General features: G+C 42.7%; 4 protein-coding genes across 4 annotated transcripts in view; 3 read left to right on the forward strand and 1 right to left on the reverse strand.

Moving 5' to 3' along the window:
- The first annotated feature begins 866 nt into the window (after positions 1 to 866).
- Positions 867 to 8,761, forward strand: actc1a (actin alpha cardiac muscle 1a). Its single transcript, XM_014206113.2, has 8 exons — positions 867 to 987; positions 4,208 to 4,361; positions 4,627 to 4,755; positions 5,061 to 5,256; positions 6,010 to 6,171; positions 6,325 to 6,516; positions 7,727 to 7,908; positions 8,493 to 8,761. The coding sequence occupies exons 2-8, from the start codon at positions 4,233 to 4,235 to the stop codon at positions 8,634 to 8,636; spliced, it is 1,134 nt and encodes a 377-aa protein (XP_014061588.1). The 5' UTR covers positions 867 to 987; positions 4,208 to 4,232; the 3' UTR covers positions 8,637 to 8,761.
- A 581-nt stretch (positions 8,762 to 9,342) lies between these two features.
- LOC106608260 (uncharacterized) lies at positions 9,343 to 25,289 on the forward strand. Its single transcript, XM_082976181.1, has 15 exons — positions 9,343 to 9,640; positions 10,409 to 10,505; positions 10,637 to 10,757; positions 10,968 to 11,103; positions 13,075 to 13,223; positions 13,529 to 13,672; positions 13,806 to 13,902; positions 14,024 to 14,152; positions 14,328 to 14,339; positions 14,539 to 14,653; positions 18,399 to 18,633; positions 20,627 to 20,776; positions 23,417 to 23,529; positions 24,074 to 24,127; positions 24,379 to 25,289. The coding sequence occupies exons 1-15, from the start codon at positions 9,447 to 9,449 to the stop codon at positions 24,502 to 24,504; spliced, it is 1,872 nt and encodes a 623-aa protein (XP_082832307.1). The 5' UTR covers positions 9,343 to 9,446; the 3' UTR covers positions 24,505 to 25,289.
- Positions 25,290 to 25,394: 105 nt separating this feature from the next.
- On the forward strand, positions 25,395 to 27,255 carry LOC106608258 (gremlin-1-like). Its single transcript, XM_014206112.3, has 2 exons — positions 25,395 to 25,551; positions 25,770 to 27,255. The coding sequence occupies exon 2, from the start codon at positions 25,771 to 25,773 to the stop codon at positions 26,314 to 26,316; it is 546 nt and encodes a 181-aa protein (XP_014061587.1). The 5' UTR covers positions 25,395 to 25,551; position 25,770; the 3' UTR covers positions 26,317 to 27,255.
- Positions 26,837 to 27,922, reverse strand: part of LOC106608256 (uncharacterized) — a 47,274-nt gene continuing 46,188 nt past the window's right edge. The window contains exon 17 of the mRNA XM_014206108.3: positions 26,837 to 27,909. Coding sequence (XP_014061583.3) covers positions 27,862 to 27,909 — 48 coding nt within the window. The 3' untranslated portion in view covers positions 26,837 to 27,861. The remainder of the gene's footprint in view (positions 27,910 to 27,922) is intronic.

A 27,922-nucleotide genomic window follows, 5' to 3' on the forward strand; every position in this document is an offset into this window, starting at 1 on the left:
CAAGCTTCAAGTTTCAGTTAGGCTATGTAAATACAATACAGGGTCTGTGTTAAGTTGTGACTTCAATATTTCACTCCGTGTTGGGATGAGATGACAACCGGTAGAGAGATATTGGATGATTGACGTGAATAAATGTTTTGATTGTCTGTTATGAGCCAAAAGGTGTGGGACAGGGTAAACAAATCATGCCCTTCAAAAACAGACCTGATGGATAAATAAGCTTCTGTCATATTCAGCGACAACACTTGTAGGCTATTTGAGACATACGTTCATATGCAAAAGAAAAAGATCAACATTCTCAATGTATGCTTTAGTAATTTATAATCATTATAAATATCCAAATCACTATGCAAATGATGTAAAACATGCAGATGAATTGTGTGTCCTACGTCTTTCCTTCTCTCCATTATAACACAATAACAAACCGTCTAAATCTGATAACAGTAGACAATTTTAGCTCCCCAAATCCCAAGGGCCAGAAATTCCTTGACAGTTTTGTTGCATTGTCTGAGCTAATCATAGCTAATCATCTTCCTATTTTAATAAAAGTCAAATGTCAGACTGAAAGAGAATTATTTCACATCAATCAGTTAACACCTTCATCATGACCCAACTATAATCAACCATAACACAATAATGGAAAAAAAATCTAGAAATAATCCCTTTCACTTCCCTCTGCCAACCATTCCTTATTTTTGTACCAGTCGGACAGTCAGGCAGTCAGGGGCGGTACTAGAACCCTCTGTCTCCTAGGTAACTACACTCCGTTTTAGATGGCGTCCTGTCAGGAAGGAGGCCTCTGAGTGACACAGGATAGACTTTCTAGTGAACCGTTATCTAGAAGTTCTTATTTGGGATTGTATAAACTCTTGGTCCCGCCTCCAGGCTCCAGGCCGCTGGTCCTGGGACAAGGGGGCATATTTAAGGGACACCTCTCACCCTCATCCTTTTATCCCAGTGGAAACTCCAGTCTTGGCGTACAACTTGGTGAGTGTCTTCTTTCTGCTATTGTTCATGTTCCAGTACTGTATATAACACTATTTCTCTATTGGACTCAGTACTGTATATAACACTATTTGTCTATTGGACTCAGTACTGTATATAACACTATTTCTCTATTGGACTCAGTACTGTATATAACACTATTTCTCTATTGGACTCAGTACTGCCCAGTAGCTGTAGCCGCTCTGTTTAATTAATTATTGGACTACTATAGACAGACGACGAAGACAGAGAGAGGGGTGCTGAGAGGAAGATGGCTACATGACTTGTTAGAGCTAGGAAGGATCCACACTTTGTCAGCTATTCTTAGAGAGCATTGTGCACTGTGTTGTTGTCAATTTGGAAAGGAAAGAAAGGCAAGGTTCTTGGTTTAACAGCCGGGAACTACTATTGTAATTGAAAGAGATAGCACATAGGGATCACCTGTAGAGTTAACACACTTCTAATTGGCTTTTAGAGAAGGACGTTAATGAGAGAGCTTGAGAAGGAATTGTTTTGAGAGAAATTGTGAAGGAAGAATATTAGGAGAAAGAAAGAGCTGAAGAGAAATGGATAAATGAAGGGAGTTGAATGGGGAGGAAGAGAGTGCAGGACAGCGGCAGATGCCCGGCAGCCAGGGCTTGTTGTGATTGATTGACATGCCATGCTGTTGGCAACACATGCTGGTGACAGGCCATGCTAGTGGCAACACGTGTGAACAGTGACCTGTGGCTCTCGTGGATTAGAGAGGGGGTGGTAAGACAGGGCGACAGAGTGGCCACTGTGTAGTACCAGGCCTTCTGACTCCTGACCACTGGCCAGGCAACCTGACCAGGCCACTAATGAAAGAGCTGTCATGCCTCCTGACCACTGGCCAGGTCACTAATGAAGGGAGCTGTCAGGCCTCCTGACCAGGCCACTAATGAAAGAGCTGTCAGGCCTCCTGACCACTGACCAGGCCACTAATGAAGGGAGCTGTCAGGCCTCCTGACCACTGGCCAGGTCACTAATGAAGGGAGCTGTCAGGCCTCCTGACCACTGACCAGGCCACTAATGAAAGAGCTGTCAGGCCTCCTGACCACTGACCAGGCCACTAATGAAAGAGCTGTCATGCCTCCTGACCACTGACCAGGCCACTAATGAAAGAGCTGTCATGCCTCCTGACCACTGACCAGGCCACTAATGAAAGAGCTGTCATGCCTCCTGACCACTGACCAGGCCACTAATGAAAGAGCTGTCAGGCCTCCTGACCACTGACCAGGCCACTAATGAAAGAGCTGTCAGGCCTCCTGACCACTGACCAGGCCACTAATGAAAGAGCTGTCATGCCTCCTGACCACTGACCAGGCCACTAATGAAGGGAGCTGTCATGCCTCCTGACCACTGGCCAGGTCACTAATGAAGGGAGCTGTCAGGCCTCCTGACCAGGCCACTAATGAAAGAGCTGTCAGGCCTCCTGACAACTGGCCAGGTCACTAATGAAGGGAGCTGTCAGGCCTCCTGACCACTGGCCAGGTCACTAATGAAGGGAGCTGTCAGGCCTCCTGACCACTGACCAGGCCACTAATGAAAGAGCTGTCAGGCCTCCTGACAACTGGCCAGGTCACTAATGAAGGGAGCTGTCAGGCCTCCTGACCACTGGCCAGGTCACTAATGAAGGGAGCTGTCAGGCCTCCTGACCACTGGCCAGGTCACTAATGAAGGGAGCTGTCAGGCCTCCTGACCACTGGCCAGGTCACTAATGAAGGGAGCTGTCAGGCCTCCTGACCACTGGCCAGGTCACTAATGAAGGGAGCTGTCAGGCCTCCTGACCACTGGCCAGGTCACTAATGAAGGGAGCTGTCAGGCCTCCTGACCAGGCCACTAATGAAGGGAGCTGTCAGGCCTCCTGACCAGGCAACTAATGAAGGGAGCTGTCAGGCCTCCTGACCAGGCCACTAATGAAGGGAGCTGTCAGGCCTCCTGACCAGGCCACTAATGAAGGGAGCAGTCAGGCCTCCAGGTCACTAATAAAGGAAAGCTGTCAAGCCAGGGTTGGAGGGATCAGACTCAGGAGCTGGCTGGCTGGAGGGTGATGGATAGACGGATGAAGCTGGCTGTAGGGTGATGGATAGAGTGATAGAAGAATGAAGCGATAGAGAGAGGTGGACTGGAGGGAGGTATGGAGGGACAGTAACACATGCTTTGAAGGGAGCAGTACAGCTAGGAAGGAAGGAAGGAAGGAAGGAAGGAAGGAAGGAAGGAAGGAAGGAAGGAAGGTATAGAGAGAGGGGACTGGAGCGATAGTAACACTTGCTTTGAAGGGATCTGTCAGACCATGGCTGGCGAGGGGGATGGAAAGATGGATGAAGGGATAGAGGGAAGGATGATGGAAGGATAGAGGGATGGATGGAAGGATAGAGGGATGGATGGAAGGATAGAGGGATGGATGGAAGGATAGAGGGATGGATGGAAGGATAGAGGGATGGATGGAAGGATAGAGGGATGGATGGAAGGATAGAGGGATGGATAGAAGGATAGAGGGATGGATGAAGGATAAAGGGATGATGGAAGGATAGAGGCAGGTATGGAGAGGGACTGGAGGGACAGTAGCACATTCTGTCCAGCTCCCCTCCATGGGAAACAGGAGTTACTGTTGTGCCGACAGCTGTGGAGGGACCTCCAGGCCACCACTGTTACTTGTCAACAGACAAGCTCCTTCAGCTGTGACATAGCTCTGTTAGAGATGGGGGAGGAAAGGGGTAGAGGAGGGAGAGGGAGGGGACGTAGTGTTCCGTGTGGCTGCTTTTCGGAATGACAAGGGCCATGGCTAAGAATAGAGACGGTGGTGTGGGGGGCTCTACTATGTCCCTGTTTGGCTTTACAGGGCAGCTCTGACATAGAGGGAGAAGATAGGTTATCAGTGGCCCGTAAGAGGACTAGGTTATTTCAACAACACTTTTGAAAAGGTCTTTCTAGGAACATTTGAAATATTTGCACTTTGAAATAGTGAAAGTATGACAACATTAAAAAAAAAACTGATATCATGAAAATAGGCAGTGCAGTACTGTTTATATAAAACCATTATGATAATATAATTCACCAGTCAGCATGTCTTTAATGTAACAGGTGCATCAATGTAGCTATAGTGCTTAACTGTTAATGCATAGAGGTAGCCTCCAGTCTAGTGATAAGCTCATGTACTGGCCAGACGGAGCTCTTACCGCTGTGTCTCTCCTCCCAACAGAAGGTCATCCAAAACAAGACCAATCATGTGTGACGACGATGAGACTACTGCCCTCGTGTGCGACAACGGCTCTGGCCTGGTCAAGGCTGGTTTCGCCGGTGATGACGCTCCCCGCGCTGTGTTCCCATCCATCGTTGGACGCCCCCGTCACCAGGTACGCTACTTGCAGAGAAAGAACGGATAGCCATTGCCGGTTACTAACGGATTTGTTTGTGTACTTATGCCATGACGTAAAAGTTCCGAGGCTATAAGGTGACATATTGTGATGTAGTGATATAGATAATGTAGTGTAGTTTACGTTTGTAGCGTTGCATTGGTAATAAGACGCACGTCTGGCCATGCGTACATTTGGGGTAAAGTTTGATTCACGCGCTGTGCGTATTGCGAACCCTCCTGACATATGCTTCCTCTCTATGCAGGGTGTGATGGTGGGAATGGGACAGAAGGACAGCTATGTGGGAGACGAGGCTCAGAGCAAGAGAGGTATCCTGACTCTGAAGTACCCCATCGAGCACGGCATCATCACCAACTGGGACGACATGGAGAAGGTGGGTACGAGAGACAAAATGCTACTAGAGATATTGGACACGATTGTAAGATGATAAAAGCAGCACTTCATATCTCAAGATATACTTAGAGACAAGAAGTGAAGGATACTATCCAATATGAAGTTAAGACTTATCGACACACATAAATATTTTTAAAAAAGAACATCGGAAATATGTTTTTGAGCTAAATCATGCCAAACAGCATGACTTCAAAGGGACAGCTTAATCTTTCTCTATCTCACAATGTGTTATATTGTTCCAGAACCACGTCTCTGACTGTGTCTGTCCTCTACTTCCTCTACCAGATCTGGCACCACACTTTCTACAACGAGCTGCGTGTGGCCCCTGAGGAGCACCCCACCCTGCTCACTGAGGCCCCCCTCAACCCCAAGGCCAACAGGGAGAAGATGACCCAGATCATGTTCGAGACCTTCAACGTCCCCGCCATGTACGTGGCCATCCAGGCCGTGCTGTCCCTGTACGCCTCCGGTCGTACCACTGGTGAGAAACGAGCAGAGGAGAAAGGCTGCATACATTAACATACAATTCAGATCCAGTGCATTATTGAGTCTCATGCAACCTTTCATTACATGAATCGTAGTTTACACCATTTAAGGTAAACATAAAGCTGTTCTATTCTATTTCCTCTGGTTGTAGCACTGGTTGTACCACCGGACGTCAGACCATCACATTTACCAGAACCACAATAAACATGACATGGTGTAATGCCACAGAAGCAATATATTGACTTCTATCAAGACGTGCTTTAACATTAACAAGTGCTGCTCACATTACTCACATGATACCTTAGAGACTCTATAGGGATAGTGATCTACTACAACAGGGATAGACAACTAGATTCAGCCATGGGACGTTTTTGTCCGAGCGGATGGTCAGGGGGGCCGGAACATAATTATAATCATTTGTACACTGCATATTGACCACAGGTAAGCCCAAAAAGTTTCAGACCTTCATTACATTGAGACACCATCACATATGTCTCTCTTTTATTAGTGGGAATACTTGGGAACATAATTTGCTGAATTCCTGGTGATTTTGCAGTCTTAAAAAAATATATATTAGAATTTTTTACTAAAAACTTTGGGGGAGCAAAAAAAAAATCTCTTGCGGCCCAGTATTTAGTTTAGTGCAGGGGCCATCTGTTGCCGACCGCTGCACTACCATATCCAGCCACAAGTTATATGTGAAAAGCAGTAGGTCCGTGATCTGTGTCCACCTCCATCCTTTCCTCAGGTATTGTTCTGGACTCTGGTGATGGTGTGACCCACAACGTGCCCATCTATGAGGGTTATGCTCTGCCCCACGCCATCATGCGTCTGGATCTGGCGGGTCGCGACCTCACTGACTACCTGATGAAGATCCTGACAGAGCGTGGCTACTCCTTCGTTACCACCGGTAAGATGGACACATACAGAATAAAGTTATAGAGACAAGATGAGAGAACATCTTTGAGGCTCTACGTAGCGTCTATGAGGCTCTATGTAGCCTTTATGTAGCGTCTAATGTAGAACTTGATTCACCAACACTCTGAATCTTCTATTCTAACAGCCGAGCGTGAGATCGTGCGGGACATCAAGGAGAAGCTGTGCTACGTGGCCCTGGACTTTGAGAATGAGATGGCCACCGCTGCCTCCTCCTCCTCTCTGGAGAAGAGCTATGAGCTGCCTGACGGTCAGGTCATCACCATCGGCAACGAGCGTTTCCGCTGCCCTGAGACCCTCTTCCAGCCTTCCTTTATTGGTGCGTATCTCCCTCCCTCTCTCTCCATGGTCTGACAGATCCCTTCTCTCTCTCTCTCTCCTCTACCTCTCTCTCTCTCCTCCTCTACCTCTCTCTCTCTCCTCCTCTACCTCTCTCTCTCTCCTCCTCTACCTCTCTCTCTCTCTCTCTCTCTCTCTCTCTCTCTCTCTCTCTCTCTCTCTCTCTCTCTCTCTCTCTCTCTCTCTCTCTCTCTCTCTCTCTCTCCCCTCCTCCTCTACCTCTCTCTCTCTCTCTCTCTCCCCTCCTCCTCTACCTCTCTCTGTACCTCTGGTTGATCTATTCCTTACCTAACCTTACCATGTAGCTTTCCACACACTTACTTTCACATTAGACTGGAGCTCCCGAGTGGCGCAGCGGTCTAAGGCACTGCATCTCAGTGCTAGAGGTGTCACTACAGACCCCGGTTTGATTCCAGGCTGTATCACAACTGGCCGTGATTGGGAGTCCCATAGGGTGGGGCACAATTGGCCCAGTGTTGTCCGGGTTTGGCCGGGGTAGGTCGTCTCCCTCTCTTTCTTCTCCTTCATTTTTTAAGAAATTAATTTGTTGAAAACTGTTCAGTTATTGTCTTTCTCTCTCTTTGAGTCAACTACTCACCATTTATTCACTGCGGTGCTAGCTAGCTGTAGCTTATGCTTTCAGTACTAGATTCATTCTCTGATCCTTTGATTGGGTGGACAACATGTCAGTTCATGCTGCAAGAGCTCTGATAGGTGGGAGGACGTCCTCCGGAAGTTGTCATAATTACTGTGTAAGTTTATAGAAGGGGGTGAGAACCATGAGCCTCATAGGTTTTATATTAAAGTTGATGTACCCAGAGGAGGATGGAAGCTAGCTGTCCTCCGGCTATACCATGGTTCTACCCTACAGAGTGCTGCTGAGGCTACTGTAGACCTTCATTGCAAAACAATGTGTTTTAATCAATTATTTGGTGACGTGAATATATTTAGTATTGTTTTATCTAAAAAGGAAACGTTTTTTAAATGTTACCATATATGTTACAGCACTGCTCTGCCCTCTAGTCTCCAATGGACAATACATTCTGTTACAGTTACAGAGTCCACATACGTAGCCATTTACTGTGAGCATCATCTATTCCTTACCTTTCTAACTCCTGTTGGTCACCTAGGGTCCTGTCTGTAGAGGTGTCGTTGCTCACTAAGTGTCTCTTCTCATCTCACCTGCTCAGGTATGGAGTCCGCTGGTATCCATGAGACCGCCTACAACAGCATCATGAAGTGCGACATTGACATCCGTAAGGACCTGTACGCCAACAACGTCCTGTCAGGAGGTACCACCATGTACCCTGGTATTGCTGACCGTATGCAGAAGGAGATCACCGCTCTGGCCCCCAGCACTATGAAGATTAAGGTGGGGGAACACTTCTATTCAACACAGGAGGAACTCTGTTCCAATGTCCACCAGGGTTGGGGTGAATTTCATTTCAATTCCAGTCAATTCAGCAAGTACAATGAAATTCCAATTCTCTTCAATGCTTTTCAATTAAGAAAATTTGGAATTTGGAATTGGAATTTGGTGTCCACACTAGGGCACGACTTATGAACGAAGCCATGTCTTGGGCGTGTATTCTAAATGGTATGATAGTATGGAGTAGTTCCAACAATATCAGAGCCTTGGATAAGCTGTAGGTCTACAGGATTTGTGTTCGGCAATACATGGGAACACACAACTCTGGTTAAAATAAGCAACACTGTCTGTCCACTGTGCTAGAGAGCAGCAACAACTTCTGAAGAGTTCTTAACCTACCCTCTACATTTCCTTCCATACAATCCACTACAATATCATGCTAAAAATTGCATTTTGACTAGAGTGGTTAACTCTGTATACCCACAGCTCTTATTCAAATAAGAAACACTTGTACACTGCACTGTGCAGGAAAGGACAATAGCCTCTGAGTTCTTAACCGACCCTCCACATCTCCTCCTCTCCTGTAGATCATCGCTCCCCCCGAGCGTAAGTACTCGGTCTGGATCGGCGGGTCCATCCTGGCCTCTCTCTCCACCTTCCAGCAGATGTGGATCAGTAAGCAGGAGTACGACGAGGCAGGTCCTTCCATTGTCCACAGGAAGTGCTTCTAAAACATCCCATCTTCCCACACCTCCTCCGTACACATTCACCCTCCTTCTGTTGTTTGCATTTCTACCTTGTCTTGTGCTGTATATACAGTTGTAATAAAATAGTTGTCTGTAACAATAATCACTGAGATACTCGTTGTTGGTCATCTGTTGCTGGGTTTGAGGGAACACACATTCAGAATACATAAAATTGTCAAATTATAATGGTGATTAGACCAAAGCATTTGGCCCCTCAGTTATATTACTGTTGTAATTAAATCATCATCCACCACATCATGAAATTATAGGCAAAGCTCCCAAATGAAGATGCTGGTAACAGTGTAACAGTTCAACACAACGACTAGTAGGCCTACATCCAAATATCACACAATATTGTTTCCTTCATCAATTTACTGGCCAATACAGCTGGCCAAATAACTACTCAATATGATTTGTAGATCAGTCAGTCACAATTTACCCATGATACATCACGGTTTTGATGCTCTCGAACACAGCCATTGACTAGGCCAGGCCTAGGCAGGTTCGCCTGTAAGCCTACTAAGTGCTAAGGTGATGATATAGCACCACCTTCAGTCTGATTAATGTTTTGCATCTTCCAGGCAGTGGCGCTTCATTGAAGGGTGTGTCCTCACAGTGCCACAGGTGATAATGATGCCAATAATTGCACCCTAGGAACAACAAGTGACTTTTCAGAGTCATCAGCAATTGTACTCTTAAAATAGTTTACCTGGAAGAAACTGTTAAGTAACATTTAGGACTACTCTGCTTTGCTTCTACTGTTTATTTTTTACCTGCAAAAAGAGTGACAGAAATATGAAGATTTCAGATGGGCCTAGTGACATGGTCCGTCTCTCTGTATTGGAACATCTCCGTGTGGTTCACAGGATAAAGCTGAAGAACTGTGGAAGGAAGAAAGAGAAAAGGTTTACAGGTGGTACCAAAGTGTTTGGAGTGCCACTGGAGAGTTTGCCATTGTGTTACATGCCTCAGTGTGGGCTGCTACCCTGGTAAGAACTAGGGTTGCAAAGGTACTGGTAATTTACCAAACATACCTGACTCTTCCGTCATTTTGATAATTAACAATCTATGGCAATATATTGTAAGTTTGGTAATTTTATACTTTAACTTTATAGAAAAATGTATTTTATAGATATATATTACACTTAAGAAATGTATAGCTGTGTCCATGAGTTTCTAGTAGAGACAACATAATGTTCACGAGAAAATGGCCTAATTCATGAAAACAGCATCTATTCAACAATGGCATTATATTCAATTACCTATGCAAATATTCCAACTTGATTTTTTTTCACAACTGCCACCAGTTTGACGTCAAAACATTGGCAACGAATCCATATTGACATAGTAAGATGTTTTAAGTGTATAATAAAAAAAAAATTAAATGCCGAAACCCTCATATTAAACACCAATGATATTCACTATATATTTAGGATCATGTTTGTTTATATTTAGAATAATGATTTACAACATTTCATTTTAAACTCATTGTATTTAATATATTTTACATGTAACAAGGCCAGAGGGAGACAGATAATTAGACATGTGTGATAATCTGAAGTACCCAAAAGAGCCACTAGATGTATTTTGATAGATTACATAAAATCCTTGAAAGATTCCAAGATTCTGGTAGTTAACGGAGTTTCCTGTAAAATACCCTGTCTTTGCTACCCTAGTAAGAACACACAGGCTCTATTCTAACAATTTACAACAAGTGAGAAATAAGAATTCCTATTAATATTACAACTTCAATGTAGCTTTCTAGTGGATGCCTGTGAGTATCTACTGGAGCATGCTGGGACTGATGGCCTTTTCAGAAAATCCGGCTCTGTTGTTCGCCTGAGGACCCTTAGGGTAAGTGTGACTTCAACATGCACAGATTATTGTTGATTTTAAAGAATGTCAATTTAAGACTTGTTTTGTTATCTGATGGACTCTTCCCCCTCTTTCCTCACCATGCCCCCACACCACCAACAATATCACAGGCCAAACTAGACCATGGGGAGGCATGTCTATCCACAGCCCTCCCCTGTGACGTGGCCAGCCTTTTGAAGCTGTTCTGCCGTGAGCTTCCAGACCCTCTATTTCCCTCAGACCTCCACTCAGGTAGGCAGCCTAGAGGTTGGAGAAGGTCACTGGTTTTAAATCCCGGCTCTAATGGGGGGAATTCTGGGCCCATATTCATAAAGTGTCTCAGAATAGAATTGCTGCTCTAGGATCATGTCCACTGAATACTGTGAGGTGTTTCATGAATAGAGAACCTGTGTGAAGTGAGTCTGTGACAATAATAGACAGCAACACATTTTCTTTCTCCAGCCCTGCTGAAGGCCCAGCTATTACCCACTTTGGAGGAGAGGGCCTTGGCCACCCAGCTGCTGTCCTGCCTACTGCCTGACAGGAACTTTGCTTTCCTCAGTTATTTCTTCCACTTCCTCTCAAAGGTCTCCCACAGGTAATATGTTTGGAGATAGCATTGCTATTGTGGGGGAATAGCAGGCAAAAGGGAAAGTGTACTAGACTGTTCACTCTGCTACCGTCCGGAAAATGGTTCTGAAGCATCGGCTTTCGGACCAGCAGGTTCGAGACAGCTTCTACCTCCCAAGCCATAACTGCTAAATAGACATTAGTCTCTTGCACTGACTCTATACACACACAAGAGTCACACTCATATGCTGCTGCTACTCTGTTCTTTATTTTACTCTTAATAGTATCTATCCTGATGCCTAGTCACTTTACCCTGCCTTCATGTACAGTACATATCTACCTCAATACTTCATATCCCTGCACATTGATCTGGTACTGGAACTCCCTGTATATAGCTATTACCCCTGCACATTGATCTGGTACTCCCTGTATATAGCTATTACCCCTGCACATTGATCTGGTACTCCCTGCATATAGCTATTACCCCTGCACATTGATCTGGTACTCCCTGCGTATAGCTATTACCCCTGCACATTGACCTGGTACTGGTACTCTCTGTATATAGCTTTTACCCCTGCACATTGATCTGGTACTCCCTGTATATAGCTATTACCCCTGCACATTGATCTGGTACTCCTTGTATATACAGTTGAAGTCGGAAGTTTACATACACCTTAGCCAAAGACATTTAAACTCAGTTTTCACAATTCCTGACATTTAATCCTAGTAGAAATTCCCTGTCTTAGGTCAGTTAGGATCACCACTTTATTTTAAGAATGTGAAATGTCAGAATAACATTGGATTATTTATTTCAGCTTTTATTTCTTTCATCACATTCCCAGTGGGTCAGAAGTTTACATGCACTCAATTAGTATTTGGTAGCATTGCCTTTAAATTGTTTAACTTGGGTCAAATGTTTCAGGTAGCCTTCCACAAGCTTCCCACAATAAGTTGGGTGAATTTTGGCGCATTCTTTCTGACAGAGCTGGTGTAACTGAGTCAGGTTTGTAGGCCTCCTTGCTTGAACATGCTTTTTCAGTTCTGCCCACACATTTTCTATAGGATTGAGGTCAGGGCTTTGATGGCCTCTCCAATACCTTGACTTTGTTGTCCTTAAGTCATTTTGCCACAACTTTGTAAGTGTGCTTGGGGTCATTGTCCATTTGGAAGACCCATTTGTGACCAAGCTTTAACTTCCTGACTGATGTCTTGATGTTGCTTTAATATATCTGCAACATGTTCCTTTCTCATGATGCCATCTATTTTTGTGAAGTGCACCAGTACCTCCTGCAGCAAAGCACCCCAACCACAACATGATCTTTGTCCCCATGTGCAGTTGCAAACCGTAGTCTGGCTTTTTTATGGCAGTTTTGGAGCTGTGGCTTCTTCCTTGCTAAGCTGCCTTTCAGGTTATTTCGATATAGGACTCGTTTTACTGTGGATATAGATAATTTTGTACCTGTTTCCTCCAGCATCTTCAAAAGGTCCTTTGCTGTTGTTCTGGGATTGATTTGCACTTTTCGCACCAAAGTACGTTCATCTGTAGGAGACAGAACGCTTCTCCTTCCTGAGCGGTATGACGGCTGCGTGGTCTGATGGTGTTTATAGTTGCGTACTATTGTTTGCACAGATGAACGTGGTGCCTTCAGGCATTTGGAAATTGCTCCCAAGGATGAACCAGACTTGTTTTTTTTGGCTGATTTCTTTTGATTTTCCCATGATGTCAAGCAACGAGGCACTGAGTTTGAAGGTAGGCCTTGAAATACATCCACAGGTAAACCTCCAATTGACTCAAATTCTGTCAATTAGCCTATCAGAAGCTTCTAAAGCCATGACATAATTTTCTGGAATTTTCAAGCTGTGTAAAGGTCCAGACCATTCTTTTTCGGCACTCTGAGACAATAATATTATACCATTTAGCAGATGCTTTTGATCCAAAGTGACTTGTAGTTCCGGTTCTTATTGAGATCATCAATTGTCTTCTCTCTGCTTTTCTAAGGTGTGCAGAGAACAGGATGACCAATAGTAACCTGGCTGTGATCTTTGCCCCGAGCCTGCTTCCTCCCAGCCACGGAACAGGGGGGATGGACACATATATGAAACTGAAGGCTGTGGTCTATACCTTCATAGAGAATGTCCATTCCTTTGGTATGACTCTCCACCTCGATTGATTTCACCCATCAGATGTAGGACGGGACTCATATGATGATGTGATGTAGGGGGACTCCCGATTGGCACAGCGTTCTAAGGCACTGCATTTCAGTGCTAGAGGTGTTACTACAGACCCTGGTTCGATTCCAAGCTGTATCACAATCGGCTGTGATTGGGAGTCCCATAGGGCGGCGGACAATTGGCCCAGTGTCGTTAGGGTTTGGCCGGGGTAGGCCATCATTGTAAATAAGAATTTGTTCTTAACTGACTTGCCTGGTTAAATAAATTGTCTCTGTCTATAGGTGTGGTTCCTCAGGTGATCATGGAGGGCATCCCAGGTCATGCTGAAATGTCTCCCTGCAGGAAGAGACGGCCGCTCAGAAAGAGCCTGGGTTTGGAGGCCTTCCCAGACATTCAGCTTTTCAGGAGCGAAACATTTTGCTCAGGTACATGTTTACAATCTATTTTTCCACATGAATTTGGGCTGTCAGATTGTGTGTGCAGCATAATGACAATGTTTCAGAGACTTTTCATTTGAGCTTGTGATAAATTCATCATGAAATGAACTTCTTTACCCAGGGAAAGCAGGCTCAAGTCCTTCAGCTCGGTTGGCCAGATCTCCCTCCACCCCAGTGAGGACAGAGAGCTGCAGAGTACAGAGCAAAACACTGAAAAGGTAACATTTAGTTTTGTGTGATATCTTTTTAACAAAGCTCAGAGAAACCGATCAAGGTAGGATTCTGCCCCACATGGGTGGAACTATTAACACTTCTCATTCCCTGTCCATTCCCCCTCAGAATGGATTCGGGAAACGTTGGGTGTTTTTCGGCCAAAAGGCTGAAGGGAGGTGACAGTATCCACAGGTATCCTGGTCTGGGAAAGCTGAACCTAACCCCCTGGAAGAGCAGGAGACGCACCACTCTATAGTCTCTATCAAATAGAGAGATCTCAATTCATCACACATCAAGGTCCATATGTCAGTTGTCACTGTTTTGCATTGAAGATGAAAATGTAACCCTGTGAATGTCACATTTTATTTGTCTTTAGAAACTTTTGGACTTCTGGATATTTAATTTATTTCCCTGTACATATTTCCTGTAGTCCAACATGTCTGTAAAACTAAAATTTGTTTTAATAAATAGGTTTATTTTTAATACTACTTTGGAGTCAAAGGTATGACATTACTATTTTAGCCACATCTTAGGCTATTGCATGTCTGTCTGCTAATTTGTAAAGCACACAAGAAAACGAATATGGCACACTGATTCGCTTAATTATTAACGTTGTCCGCCAACCAATGACATTCACGGAGATACCAGTTATTTTCGGAGCCTGGCAACAGTGGTAGGCTAATAAACTGTGGAGCAAGGACCACTGCATCCTCGTTCAGCATTACAGGCTCTTGCTCCTCGCATCCAGGATACACGGTAAGGGAAACGCTATATTGTAAGGTTCAGATAAATATCGTATTGGCCTTTTAAGATATGCCTAACAGTAGCCTAATAATATTGCATCTGCTGAATTAATATCGTTTATTGGTGTATCTAAATCTTGGGATGACTGGAGCATATTTCCCTCTGACGTAGGGCTAAACGTTTGATGGCGGACCTACATTTTGTTTTTACAGAAAAGACGCAGACGCACATATGCCTTAAGTCCATATACTGATTTGATTAATATGGCTAATTAGCCCGATGCATGCAATGTACATGTATTTTCATTCTGGACATAAAACGGTGTTGTCTCTGTAAATCTTATGTGCGTAATTTTGGAATTATTATGGTTAGTATAGGTTATGCCCGTGTCAACATTATTTAGGCATCAACAGCGATATTTGGGACCAAATGGTGTGACATTATTTGCCTATAGGGGAAACATCAATACGGTTTCAGTAAACCAACGGTCACATAAGGTTGTCCATACAAAACATTTGAATATTTTTGATGAAAATAGTTTCACAGGGCGCAAGGTCTTTTTAAACGTTTGTGCGGAGAAATGTGCAGTTTCATAGTTTCTCGTGCTATTTTGTTATGGGGCTGAGATTTTTGTTGCTGTTTTAGAGCTCAGGGATTCTTCATCTCAAATATTTGCCCTAATGTTAACCATTTTAAAATATATTGATAGACCAAAGTATCAGCTGACCCATGTAAAGGAACAAACATAAAACTGGTGTCAGACACCATGAAAGGCTTTTTTTTGTTGACAATTATTGTCCAAGTATTTAAAGGCATTGATTGTTTAATTATAATATTTTGAAATTATTCAAATATGTGATCCAAATCTTCTTTTGTAGCATTGTGAAATGCTCCAGGGGTAATGGTATGTGTTCCAGATTTAAAACGTTTTCTAAAGAAAGCATCCTTTGGGTCTAGCACAGGAAATACGTTCATTGTTTAAGCATATGCTGCTGAACAGTGATTTACCAGATTTCTTTTTCTCAATATTGAGAAAAAAATATTTTTATTTTAAGGGGATTAGCCATCAATGACAGAGTTGACAACACATACAAACGTTTGTAAAACATGAAAATAATTCATTTGAAAATCCCCAATAACTATCTTTTTACTGAATTTAAAAAATAAGATTTTTCATTCAAGTGGTGTATAGCATAACAATTTCTTTTTCACTGTAGCATTACTTCTCTGAAAACGGATACTAATGTGTTACATTGAATTCATCAGGCAGATTGAGTTGACAGTTTATGGTTGTGATCATGGTGATTCCAGTATTTGTTTTTAAATCTGAAATGGAGAACTTTCCAGACCATTACTGGTCTTGTTTCACTACATGTAATGAGGACATTAATGGGTCTTTATGGTATAGTTGAACCCTTTCAATTCCTGATTTAATTTACGGTGCCTTCAGAAAGTACTCATACCCCTTGGCATATTCCACATTTTGTTTTACAGCCTGTATTCAAAAAGGATTACATATTAAACATCTCACCCATCTACACACTACCCCATAACGTCGAAGTGAAAACATATTTTTAGAAATGTTAGCATATCTTGTTTACATAAGTATTCACACCCTTAAGTCAATAGTTTGTAGAAGCACCTTTGGCAGCGACTACAGTCTTTCTGGGTAAGTGCTTTCCACACCTCAAATGTAGAACATTTTCCCATAATTATTTTGTAAATTCTTCAAGCTCTGTCAAATTGGTTGTTGATCATTGCTAGACAACCATTTTCAGGTCTTGACATAGATTTTTCAAGAAGATTTAAGTCCATCTCAGCCACTCAGGAATATTCACTGTCGTCTTGGTGAGCAATTCCAGTGTAGATTTGGGCTGTGTTTAAGTTATTGTCCTGCTGAAATGTGAATTCATCTCCCAGTGTCTATTGGAAAGAAGACTGAACCAGGTTTTCCTTTAGGATTTTGTCTGCTTAGCTCCATTATGTTTTTTTTTTATCCTGAAAAACTCCTGTCCTTAACGATTACAAGCATGCCTTTAACATGATGCAGCCACCAGTATGCTTGAAATATGGAGAGTAGTACTCAGTAATGTTGCATTAGATTTGCCGCAAACATAATACTTTGTATTCAGGACAAAAAGTGAATTGCTTTGCCACATTTTTCAGTGGTACTTTAGTGCTTTTTGGCAAACAAGATGCATGTTTTGGAATATTTATTTTCTGTACAGGCTCCCTACTTTTCACTCTGTCAGTTAGGTTAGTATTGTGGAGTAACTACAATGTTGTTGATCCAATCTCAGTTTTATATCACAGCCATTAAACTACAACTTTTTTAAAGTCACGGTGAAATCCCTTAGTTTTCTTCCTCTCCGGCAACTGAGTTAGGAAGGACGCCTGAATCTTTGTAGTGACTGGGTGTATTGATACACCATCCAAAGTGTAATGCATAGCTTCAACATGCTCAAAGGGATATTCAATGTCTGCTTTTAATTTTTTTTTTTTTACCAGTTTACCAATAGGTGTCCTTCTTTGAAAGGCATTGGAAAACACAGTAGCAATTTAGCTTTTCCTCAGTAGCTTTATTACTCAAACTATTTCAATATAACATTTTTGTATCTGTCAGGCAGATTGAGTTAAGTTTATGGTTGTGATCATTGTGATTCCAGTATTGTTAGATTTAAAAACAATCAGAAGTAGAGAACCTTCTAGACCATTACTGGTCTTTGTGGTTGAATCTGTGTTTGAAGTTCACTGCTCAACTGATAATCGTATGTGTGGGGTAGAGACACTAGGTAGTCATTCAAAATTCATGATACACTATTATTGAGCACAGAGTAAGTCCTTGCAACTAATGTGACTTTTTAAACTTATGAATTTATTTAGGCTTGCCATAACAAAGGGGTTGAATTCTTATTGACTCAAGACATTTCAGCTTTTCATTTTTTATTAATTTGTACAAATTTCAAAAAAAGAGAATTCCAATTTGATATTGACGTATTGTATGTAGGCCAGCGACAAAAAAACATCTCTATTTAATAAATACACATTTCAGACTGTAATACTACAAAATAGGGCATAGAGTCGACATGGCATAGAGTCGACATGAGTTTCAAGGCATAGAGTCGACATGGAAATTAATAATATTGAAAGTATTTTCGAAAATGACCAAAACAAATCTTTTCCCTTAAAATGATCCTAAATTAACATTTTAAGATCAAATAATGGAACAACATATTTTTTTCACTATAAAAATAAAGTTTACCTGCTGGACAAGGATTGTCCCGACTCAGTAATTCTTGAACAAATTTCCTGCTATTCTACTCCGTTTGCAGTTTTATAGCTAATTTCCTGACATGTTTATACTGTATGCTATCTGGTAAGCTTATGTTCTATGCCAGTGCCTGCGGTAAAGCCTGCCACCTTATCCTTGAACGGAGACCTTTCTTTTATAAGTGCCTAATTGTCCATTTATCCACTTTACTTTTTTTGTTTATGCATACATGTGTATAGATGATGTAATGCATTATTAATGATGGTCTGTACCATGTTTGACTTTGTTTCACAATGTGGTATAAAAAGAACTGTTCTAACTCCATACAGTTTTCGAATGATGGTTCCTGTCTGATGGACTTTCTTCTGATGAAATAGAATATAATTAGAACACGTTTTTCAGTTAAATCTTCTACTAAATACATTAGACACAACATATAGGCCTATTAGACATTATAAGCAACATCGTTTTTTTATCTCCCTATAGCTGACACCAGAGATGGCTTCAGCAGTCAGGTTGAGTAGAACAGTGCTGCTGATTGTTCTGGTGTGGATAGCGGGGCTGGCATCAGCCCGGAGCCCCCGCACGGCGGACCAGGTATCTGAGGCCGACATTCAGCGTCTCCTACACGGAGTCATGGAGCAGCTGGGCATCGCTCGGCCCAGGGTCGAGTACCCTGCTCACCAGGCCACCAACATCGTGGGGCCACAGAGCATTCAAGGTAGGTGATTATGGTCCATGATTTCTAATAATAATGTATGGGTTAAAGGAGTTGTCTGTTATAGCCATAGGTATGGATAGTAGTTTTCAGTGTTATCTATTTTGTGCTTATTCTGTATCCATTTGTTTTTGGTCAATAACCACGTTTCCATCCAACCACTTAATGTGGATTAATTACCTGACTCATAAAAAATAAAACAAATTCAGGACTTATGTAAACAGCAAATTTGTCTGTAATATGTCGACTAAACAAAATACTCAAGACAAGGTGATCTTTTTTGTCAGGGAAATTGATTATGTGACAATTGCGGTGGAAATGCTTTTATGCGCAAATATTGATATAATAACAATCATATCGCAGTAAACTTGGAGTCACGCAATGACATGTTTTGTTGTACTACCGAAAATGATCTATTATATTGACAAGATGGTCCAGTGACTGCTCTAAAACTGGAAATATAGTACATGTCCTCAAAGATGTAAGGCAGATGGGAAGAGGCGAGATCAGGTGGGACCATTCTAGCCAATGAGAGGGCAGATATGCCAGCCTCAACTCAGTCGTTTTTCTCAAAGTTTCTGGAATGCCACGTGCTTACATCAGTACATTTGGAACAACTTAAACAATAAAAATATATATATTTGATCAAATAAGCCTCACATAATTCGACACTCTCATAGACATCCAGGGGCGGACTAGGACCAAAAATCGGAACTGGCATTTCTAACACAACGGCCAATCTTTTCCTTGAGGCCCCCACACCGCCCATTTTGTTTTCTCAAGGCCCCCATTATTCGTGAGATAATGATCATTTTGTGCAACAAACCCAAGTTAGACAGGCCTACTGGGCTATAAATGGACCAGCCCATCTGGCATTTGCCCGAAATGCCAGATGGCCAGTCCAGTTCTGTAGACCTCCCCACTTGGTCTGTTTATCTTGCATGGACAGATTTTGGGTTGAGTAAATTCTTTCCCTTTGCCTCTTCCTCTCTCGTACTACCACCACCACCACATGGAAGGCATGCAAAGTCTTTAGGCAGATGGAATAAATTATGATAAACTTGACAACTTTTTTTTGTGACAAAACCATCAGTGAAGTTGTAAATGCGATGGAAACCTGAGAACTTACCCACAAGCGTTTTTTAATGTTCACTACATCATTACGCACATCATTTTAACAGGAACAAGTCAGTTGGATGGAAACACCACTCTGGTGGGAAAATTAGCATATTGTTTTTATGCAGATGTTAGAATATTTGCATGGAAATCTGTCACCAATTGGATGGAAACCTTCTAAATACCTGACTAATAATAAACCTAGCTAGTGAAGTACAGTAACAACAGGACTATATCTAACAAAATAGGTAGTCAACTTTATTATGTTAACCTAACATTTTAGAACAACCATCAGCCTAGTTTGTGTATATCTGGGATGTGTCATGATTTGGCCGATGGTTACGTCTAAGAAATATACTCTACCCTCTAAAGCAGGACATAAAAATAAATAAATATTCCCTACAAGTTTTTACACCACCAAATCGTGTGCCCAGTTCAAAGCCTGGGAGAAATCACTGCTATAATGGAGTTTACATCAATGCATAAGCTATTTTATATGTGCTCCTGCCAAATGTTAATCAGGAGTATTAAGGGGATATATTCTGTGGGAGAGAGAGAGAGAGCATTATTTTCGCCAAGCCAATGGTTATAGTTCCCAGTACCATTATGGAGATTATGTTGACATTTCTTTCCTTGGCTTTCTGTACTTGGGATTTTGTTTTGGAGATGGAACGTAATAACAATATGGTGATATCTAGGCTGAGTAGGTGATATTACTTATTCTTATTACGATATTGACTTGACTTTCAAAATGCAGTAATCACATTTAAAATGTAGTAATCACATTTAAAATGTAAAAACAGTAGTAAACATGTCCTCTCTGTCTCGGTCAATGAATAAACAATAAGGTGTCCCTGTTATGCTGTGTTTCCTCCATTAGGTGGAGCTCATGAGGGACTACAGCACCTGGGTCCCTATGGAAACATCCCCAACATCGTAGCTGAGCTGACAGGGGACAACATCCCTAAAGACTTCAGTGAGGACCATGGATACCCCGACCCTCCTAACCCATGTCCAGTGGGAAAGACAGGTAGACAGTTACCCTCCTAACCCCTGTCCAATAGGAAAGACAGGTAGACTGTTACTCTGACCCTCCTAAACCCTGTCCACTAGGAAAGACAGGTAGACAGTTACCCTCCTAACCCCTGTCCAATAGGAAAGACTGGTAGACAGTTACCCTCCTAACCCCTGTCCAATAGGAAAGACTGGTAGACAGTTACCCTCCTAACCCCTGTCCAATAGGAAAGACTGGTAGACAGTTACCCTCCTAACCCCTGTCCACTAGGAAAGACTGGTAGACAGTTACCCTCCTAACCCCTGTCCAATAGGAAAGACTGGTAGACAGTTACCCTCCTAACCCCTGTCCAATAGGAAAGACAGGTAGACAGTTACCCTCCTAACCCCTGTCCAATAGGAAATACTGGTAGACAGTTACCCTCCTAACCCCTGTCCACTAGGAAAGACTGGTAGACAGTTACCCTCCTAACCCCTGTCCACTAGGAAAGACTGGTAGACAGTTACCCTCCTAACCCCTGTCCAATAGGAAAGACTGGTAGACAGTTACCCTCCTAACCCCTGTCCAATAGGAAAGACAGGTAGACAGTTACCCTCCTAACCCCTGTCCAATAGGAAAGACTGGTAGACAGTTACCCTTCTAACCCCTGTCCACTAGGAAAGACTGGTAGACAGTTACCCTCCTAACCCCTGTCCACTAGGAAAGACAGGTAGACAGTTACCCTCCTAACCCCTGTTCAATAGGAAAGACTGGTAGACAGTTACCCTCCTAACCCCTGTCCACTAGGAAAGACAGGTAGACAGTTACCCTCCTAACCCCTGTCCAATAGGAAAGACAGGTAGACAGTTACCCTCCTAACCCCTGTCCAATAGGAAAGACTGGTAGACAGTTACCCTCCTAACCCCTGTCCAATAGGAAAGACTGGTAGACAGTTACCCTCCTAACCCCTGTCCACTAGGAAAGACAGGTAGACTGTTACTCTGACCCTCCTAACCCCTGTCCAATAGGAAAGACTGGTAGACAGTTACCCTCCTAACCCCTGTCCACTAGGAAAGACAGGTAGACTGTTACCCTCCTAACCCCTGTCCAATAGGAAAGACAGGTAGACAGTTACCCTCCTAACCCCTGTCCAATAGGAAAGACTGGTAGACAGTTACCCTCCTAACCCCTGTCCAATAGGAAAGACAGGTAGACAGTTACCCTTCTAACCCCTGTCCACTAGGAAAGACTGGTAGACAGTTACCATCCTCACCCCTGTCCAATAGGAAAGACTGGTAGACAGTACTTATTCCACATGTACATAAAGGCCTACTATACCTTACTTTACACAAATAGACAGCCTGACTGACACATACTTTATAACACAACGATGTAGCCTGGGTAACAGACTTTAGTTTCTGCATTCGATATTGCAAACAGCTACGACTAGTTGGCTAAAGCAGAAACAGATTTGCACCTACCAAGGCTATTTCTCCTGTATGATTTTGTTGTATGTAGATGAAGTATTCTGCTATAGCAGGGGATCTCAAAGTGAGGTCTGCGGACCTCTGGGGGTCCGTGGAGGTCCTGCAGGGGGTCCGCATCCAAATCTCAAAAAAGTTCAATCTTCGTTTCATCAGACCAGAGAATCTTGTTTCTCATGGTCTGAGAGTCCTTTAGGTTCCTTTTAGCAAACGCCAAGCGGGCTGACATGTGCCTTTTACTGAGGAGTGGCTTCTGTCTGGCCACTCTACCATGAAGGCCTGATTGGTGGTGTGCTGCAGGATTGGTTTTATTTCTGGAAGTTTCTCCCATCTCCACAGAGTAACTCTGGAGCTCTGTCAGAGTGACCATCAGGTTCTTGGTCACCTCCTGACCAAGGCCCTTCTCCCCCGATTGCTCAGTTTGGCTGGGTGGCCAGCTCTAGGAAGAGTCTTGGTGGTTCCAAACTTTTTCCATTTAAGAATGATGGAGGCCACTGTGTTCTTGGGGACCTTCAATGCTGCAGAAATGTTTTGTTACCCATCCCCAGATCTGTGCCTCGACACAATCCTGTCTCGGAGCTCTACGGACAATTCCTTCGACCTCATGGCTTGTTTTTTGCTCTGACATGCACTGTCAACTGTGGGACCTTATAGACGGGTGTGTGCCTTTCCAAATCATGTCCAATCAAGTTGTAGAAACATCTCAAGGATGATCAATTGAAACAGGATGCACCTGAGCTCAATTTCGAGTCTCATAGCAAAGTGTCTGAATACTTATGTAAACAAGTTATTTCAGTTTTTTATTTTTAATACATCTACACCCCCCCCCCCCCCCCCCCCCCCCCCCCCCTCCCAGACAGGGCTTAGACTGTTATGGGTTAAAGCTGTAACAACAGAACAACTCTAAATGTGTAGAATTGCAGGAAATTAGCTTGAAAATTGCTAAATGTTCTCTCCAATGTCAAGAGGCGGGCCTTAAAAATTTTCCTTCCCAGGGCCTGAGACTTAGTTTGTCCGGCCATGCACTGCCGAAGTCAAAGTAAAACTCCTTGTATGCTATTTTGTTTTTCCTTGTATGCTGTACTGATTATGAGGGGGTCCCTGAGGAATTTGCTATCCCAAAAGATTTGAGAAACCCTGTCCTATAGTATTTGGCCAATCTCTGTTCTCTGCTCCCTCTTTTGTACTGTAGCTGCAGATGGGTGTCTGGAAAACGCCCCAGACACAGCAGAGTTCAGCAGGGAGTTCCAGAAACATCAGCACCTGTTCGACCCCGAGCATGACTACCCTGCTCTGGCTAAGTGGGTGAGTGACTGGGGTGGGTGCTATGGTTTCTCTGGTTATGGATGTTGCCTATACCATCCCCAAATCAAAACTGACCTTAGATCAGAGTCAGGGGAAATGTCTGCCAACTCCACTTGGCTCAGGAGTGAATACAGTAAACTGAGCTTAGATCAGAGTCAGGGGAAATGTCAGCCCACTCCACTAGGCTCAGGAGTGGAGACAGTAAACTGACCTTAGATCAGAGTCAGGGGAAACGTCAGCCCACTCCACTGGGCTCAGGAGTGGAGACAGTAAACTGACCTTAGGTCAGACTCTGTTCTATTGAACTAGTCCAGTCCATCTCACCCTCTATTAGGAAAAATATATTGTTTTGATTTCTACTAACTTATACCACACCCCATCTGTGGACACCAGACAAGTCAACCAGAGAAAATATATTTGTTCCCCAGAAAAGGCTTAATCAATTTGTTTACAATGATTCAAGAAAAAAGGCATTTCTGTTAAAAAACAATAACAAACATATATACCTATGTGTCCCTACTCACTCTTGGATATTTCCTTTCAGAACAAGGAGCTGTTGTACCAGAAACTGAAGGGAGGAGCCAAAAGAAGGAAACGGGTGGGTCTATAATTGGTTTGTTTCTTCTGTAGTTTTTTTCCTCAGAGAAAAATGTTTTGCTTTTGTAGAAATGCTCTCTGTGAATCCACATCACCACAATTGATTTGTTTTACCCCGAAGGAGAGAATTCAGCTTTAGACTCATATTTCTGGATGAAGTCAAATACATGTTTCTTTATCTTCAGCACCATGACAACTAAATATTTCCTCTGGAAAACAGGAAAGTACCCATCTTACCCTTTTTTATTCCAGAGTGTCAGTAACCCCTACCTGATGGGTCAGAGGCTGGACAATGTGGTGGCCAAGAAGTCCGTTCCCCACTACCCAGAAGAGGACGAAGACTATCGCACCACCACTGCAACAAAAACCACCACCTAAACACACTGTTGTTCTAACATTACTGGCCACCATGTTCACTTCACATGATCTCAAGTAGATTTAAGCAATAAGGCCCTCGGGGGTGTGATATCTGGCCAATATACCACGCCTAAGGGCTGTTCTTTCGCACGACACAACGTGGACTGCCTGGATACAGCCCTTAGCTGTGGTATATTGGCCATATATCACAAACCCCCGAGGTGCCTTATTGCTATTATAAACTGGTTACCAACGTAATTGGAGCAGTAAAAATACCTGTGTTATATGGTCTGATATACCACGGCATCAGCCAATCAGCATTCAGTGCTCGAACCACCTAAAATGTCACATCAGACAAGTATGCTCTCTAAATGTGTTACTTTTTCACCATGACACATCTTTGTTGACCTACGTAGCCTACTAACAATGTTAGGTATGGTAACACAGAGGTATATTCATATGTAAAAAATAATATATTACCATCTGTTTTCAATCTATCAAAATGACTGTTGCTCAGGGTGGAAAATGTAACAAGCTTATGAGTTATTTTGTGCCTGTGGTCCACTGTGGCATGCAATTCAGTAATATTAGAGCAGCCTATAAAGCTGAATGTTGTCTCAATTATATATTTGATCAAACCAAAAATATGCTGTTTGTGATACAAAGTATTTAATGAAGTTGTTGTGATTTTAGCTTTTAATTTTTTATTTTGGCTCAAGCCATTATCTAACTCTCTTGCTGTTTTTTGATGAACATTTGCTGTTAATTCTTAATAATATAAAATAAATGATTTACTCTGCAAGTTTCCCAGGTTTGAGTCCGTTTTGAATAGTATCTATCGGAGAGGATGATGGGCGTCGGAGGGGGCGGGCACATCCTTCCACTGTACTTAAATCTAAGACAGTACAGCTGGACAGCAGTTTGTTTTGCCTCTTCCAAGAAGACATCATACAGAAATACTTCTACTGAACCAATATCTTACTTCCGCAGGGAATCTAGCAGTTTATTCCAAACACTCAAATCTAAACCAGGAGTGCTTCTGTTGTGTGGAGTTTGTGTAGGACACAGGTGAGTAAATCTAGCTATTTATCATTCTTGCTCTATCAAATACTCGCTATGTTGAAATTACACTATTCATCTGGTAACTGTACATTGTATAGCAATGTGGAAATTAAGTATTTGGTTTGCGTAAACCTTGCGTAAAAGTTATGCGTAATTTGTTCTCTATTGATTTCCACGACGGCTTTAAATATAATCCTTATATATTTTAACATTCTACATCTAAGGATGAAGACAACAGTATTTGCCTCGGCCATGGTGTTGGGACTCCTCTTCTGTCCGCTGAGGAGCGCAGCGGTAGGTGGCTTCCAGGGCGCCTCTCCGCACCCATACAAATACAACTCCAGCCCCAATGAGTCGGAACGCTCACCGCAGCAGCCACCACAGAACGGATTTGTCTCCCGCCAAATGGGGTCAGTAACGGCCGCTGACGAGGTTCTAGAATCCAGCCAAGAAGCCCTACACGTCACGGAGCGCCGGTACCTCAAACTGGACTGGTGCAAGACTCAGCCGCTGAAACAGGCGATCCACGAGGAAGGATGCCTCAGCCGCACTATAATCAATCGTTTCTGTTACGGGCAGTGTAACTCCTTTTACATCCCCCGACACATCTACCAAGATGACGCGGCTTTCCAATCGTGTTCCACCTGTAAACCAAAAACATTCACTACCGTCACCTACACCCTCATCTGTCCAGGCCGGTCACCCAGCACCCAGAAGAAACGCGTCCAGCGCGTAAAGACGTGCCACTGCGCTTCCATAGACCTGGATTAGTAAAAGCCAGATGGAATGGACACATTTCGTATAGTCTGTGTTGGTTTGCTTTCCACTGGAATAACTAAAAGGAATAGAGCGAGCGACCGACCAATGCGTTAAATCAAACGTGCTTCCATTGCAAAAACCGAATATACATGAGGGAGAAAATGTCCAATCTTAATCCTAAAAGAGGAGATCAAAACACAACGAAAACAAGGGATGGAACCCTTCACAACCATGGCAAAACCCCTAAACGGGCAGCTATGCCAACTCCAACAGACCCCCAGTGTAATGTATGGGTCTATAACGACTGATTTGGCATTATTGACTGGTTTAGCACATTGTAAATGGCTTATAGCTTCGTGCTTAATTCTTTTTTAATATTTCTGGCTTGCCCATAATACAAATAACAGTATCACTGTGGAGACCAGAATGTTTGCGCATGTATGGCATTTAAATAAGGAGAAAAAGCCACACGATGTGTTCAATTTGACATGGACTTGTTAACTGTTATGAGCCAAAGTGGAGAGAATAAGTATTGTTTCCTTTTTCTTTTTTTAAATCATCTTTATTGAAGTTTTTCACATTTTACAATTATAAATAGTTCACATAAATACAATTAAAATTTCACATCAATACATTTCAGTTCATAATCACATGACATGATTTACAGATTTAATAGTGTTCAACTGATTTTTTTTTTTTAGTTCTGTGTTGATTTGTAAAAAAACAAAAAATAATGTTTGAACAAAAATATGTTTTGAGGTCAAAATGCATAATTTCTTCCAAATGTCACTCTAAGTATCATTCTCAGTGGACACGCTCACTTCAGAAACTCTTGAGGAGTTTGTCAATTCATTTTAAACCTGCACTGTTAGACGGCACTTAACGTTCATGCTATTGTATTATTTATGTACAGTATATAAAGTGGTTGGTGAATAAACTCGTATTTGTACACCTTGTTGAACTGTTTTGGGTTGCTGGGAAGTTGTAATAACAGAGACCGATGGCAAGATACATAGATGATTGTTATCTATATTGATGTAATGATTGACAGTGGAAATATAAGGTGAAAAACATGATACATTTCTTATAAAACACAGAGACAAAACTTCTGATATTGAATATCAGAAAACAAACATAAACAAATCTACACAAGAAAAAGTTTCCTACACAATCTAGATACACTGTCTTGTTTCATTTGACCAGATATTAATCAGTTATTTGACTGAAAAACATGTATTATTTTAAATGAATATACATTACTCCCATAAAAAATGAACCAGAAAATAGTCATCCCCCTATTGCCAGTATCCTGTTGGTCAGTGAATCCATCTGCGACTTTGTGACCTGTGAACCATAGGGGTTTCTTCTTGTCTCCAGCAGGGGGAGGTTCAGAGGGCAGTGTTCCAGGCTTGGTGTATAAGACGGTGGGCAGGAACAGAGACTGGTATGATCCTGATCATCCTGTGTGGGCGGTAGAAGGTGGGAGAAGTCCCCACTTACCTCAAAAATCAACTCATCAGTTTTCTCATGAATATCTTCTCTGTCCTGTTCTGTCTCTCAGCTTGTGGCCACCATGTTAGCTTCCTTCTGGCGTAGCCTGTCTTTCTGTCAGGGCAGA

The sequence above is a fragment of the Salmo salar genome, chromosome 06 (genome assembly GCF_965601325.2).
Source record: "Salmo salar chromosome 06, fSalSal1, whole genome shotgun sequence".
NCBI lineage: Eukaryota > Metazoa > Chordata > Actinopteri > Salmoniformes > Salmonidae > Salmo > Salmo salar.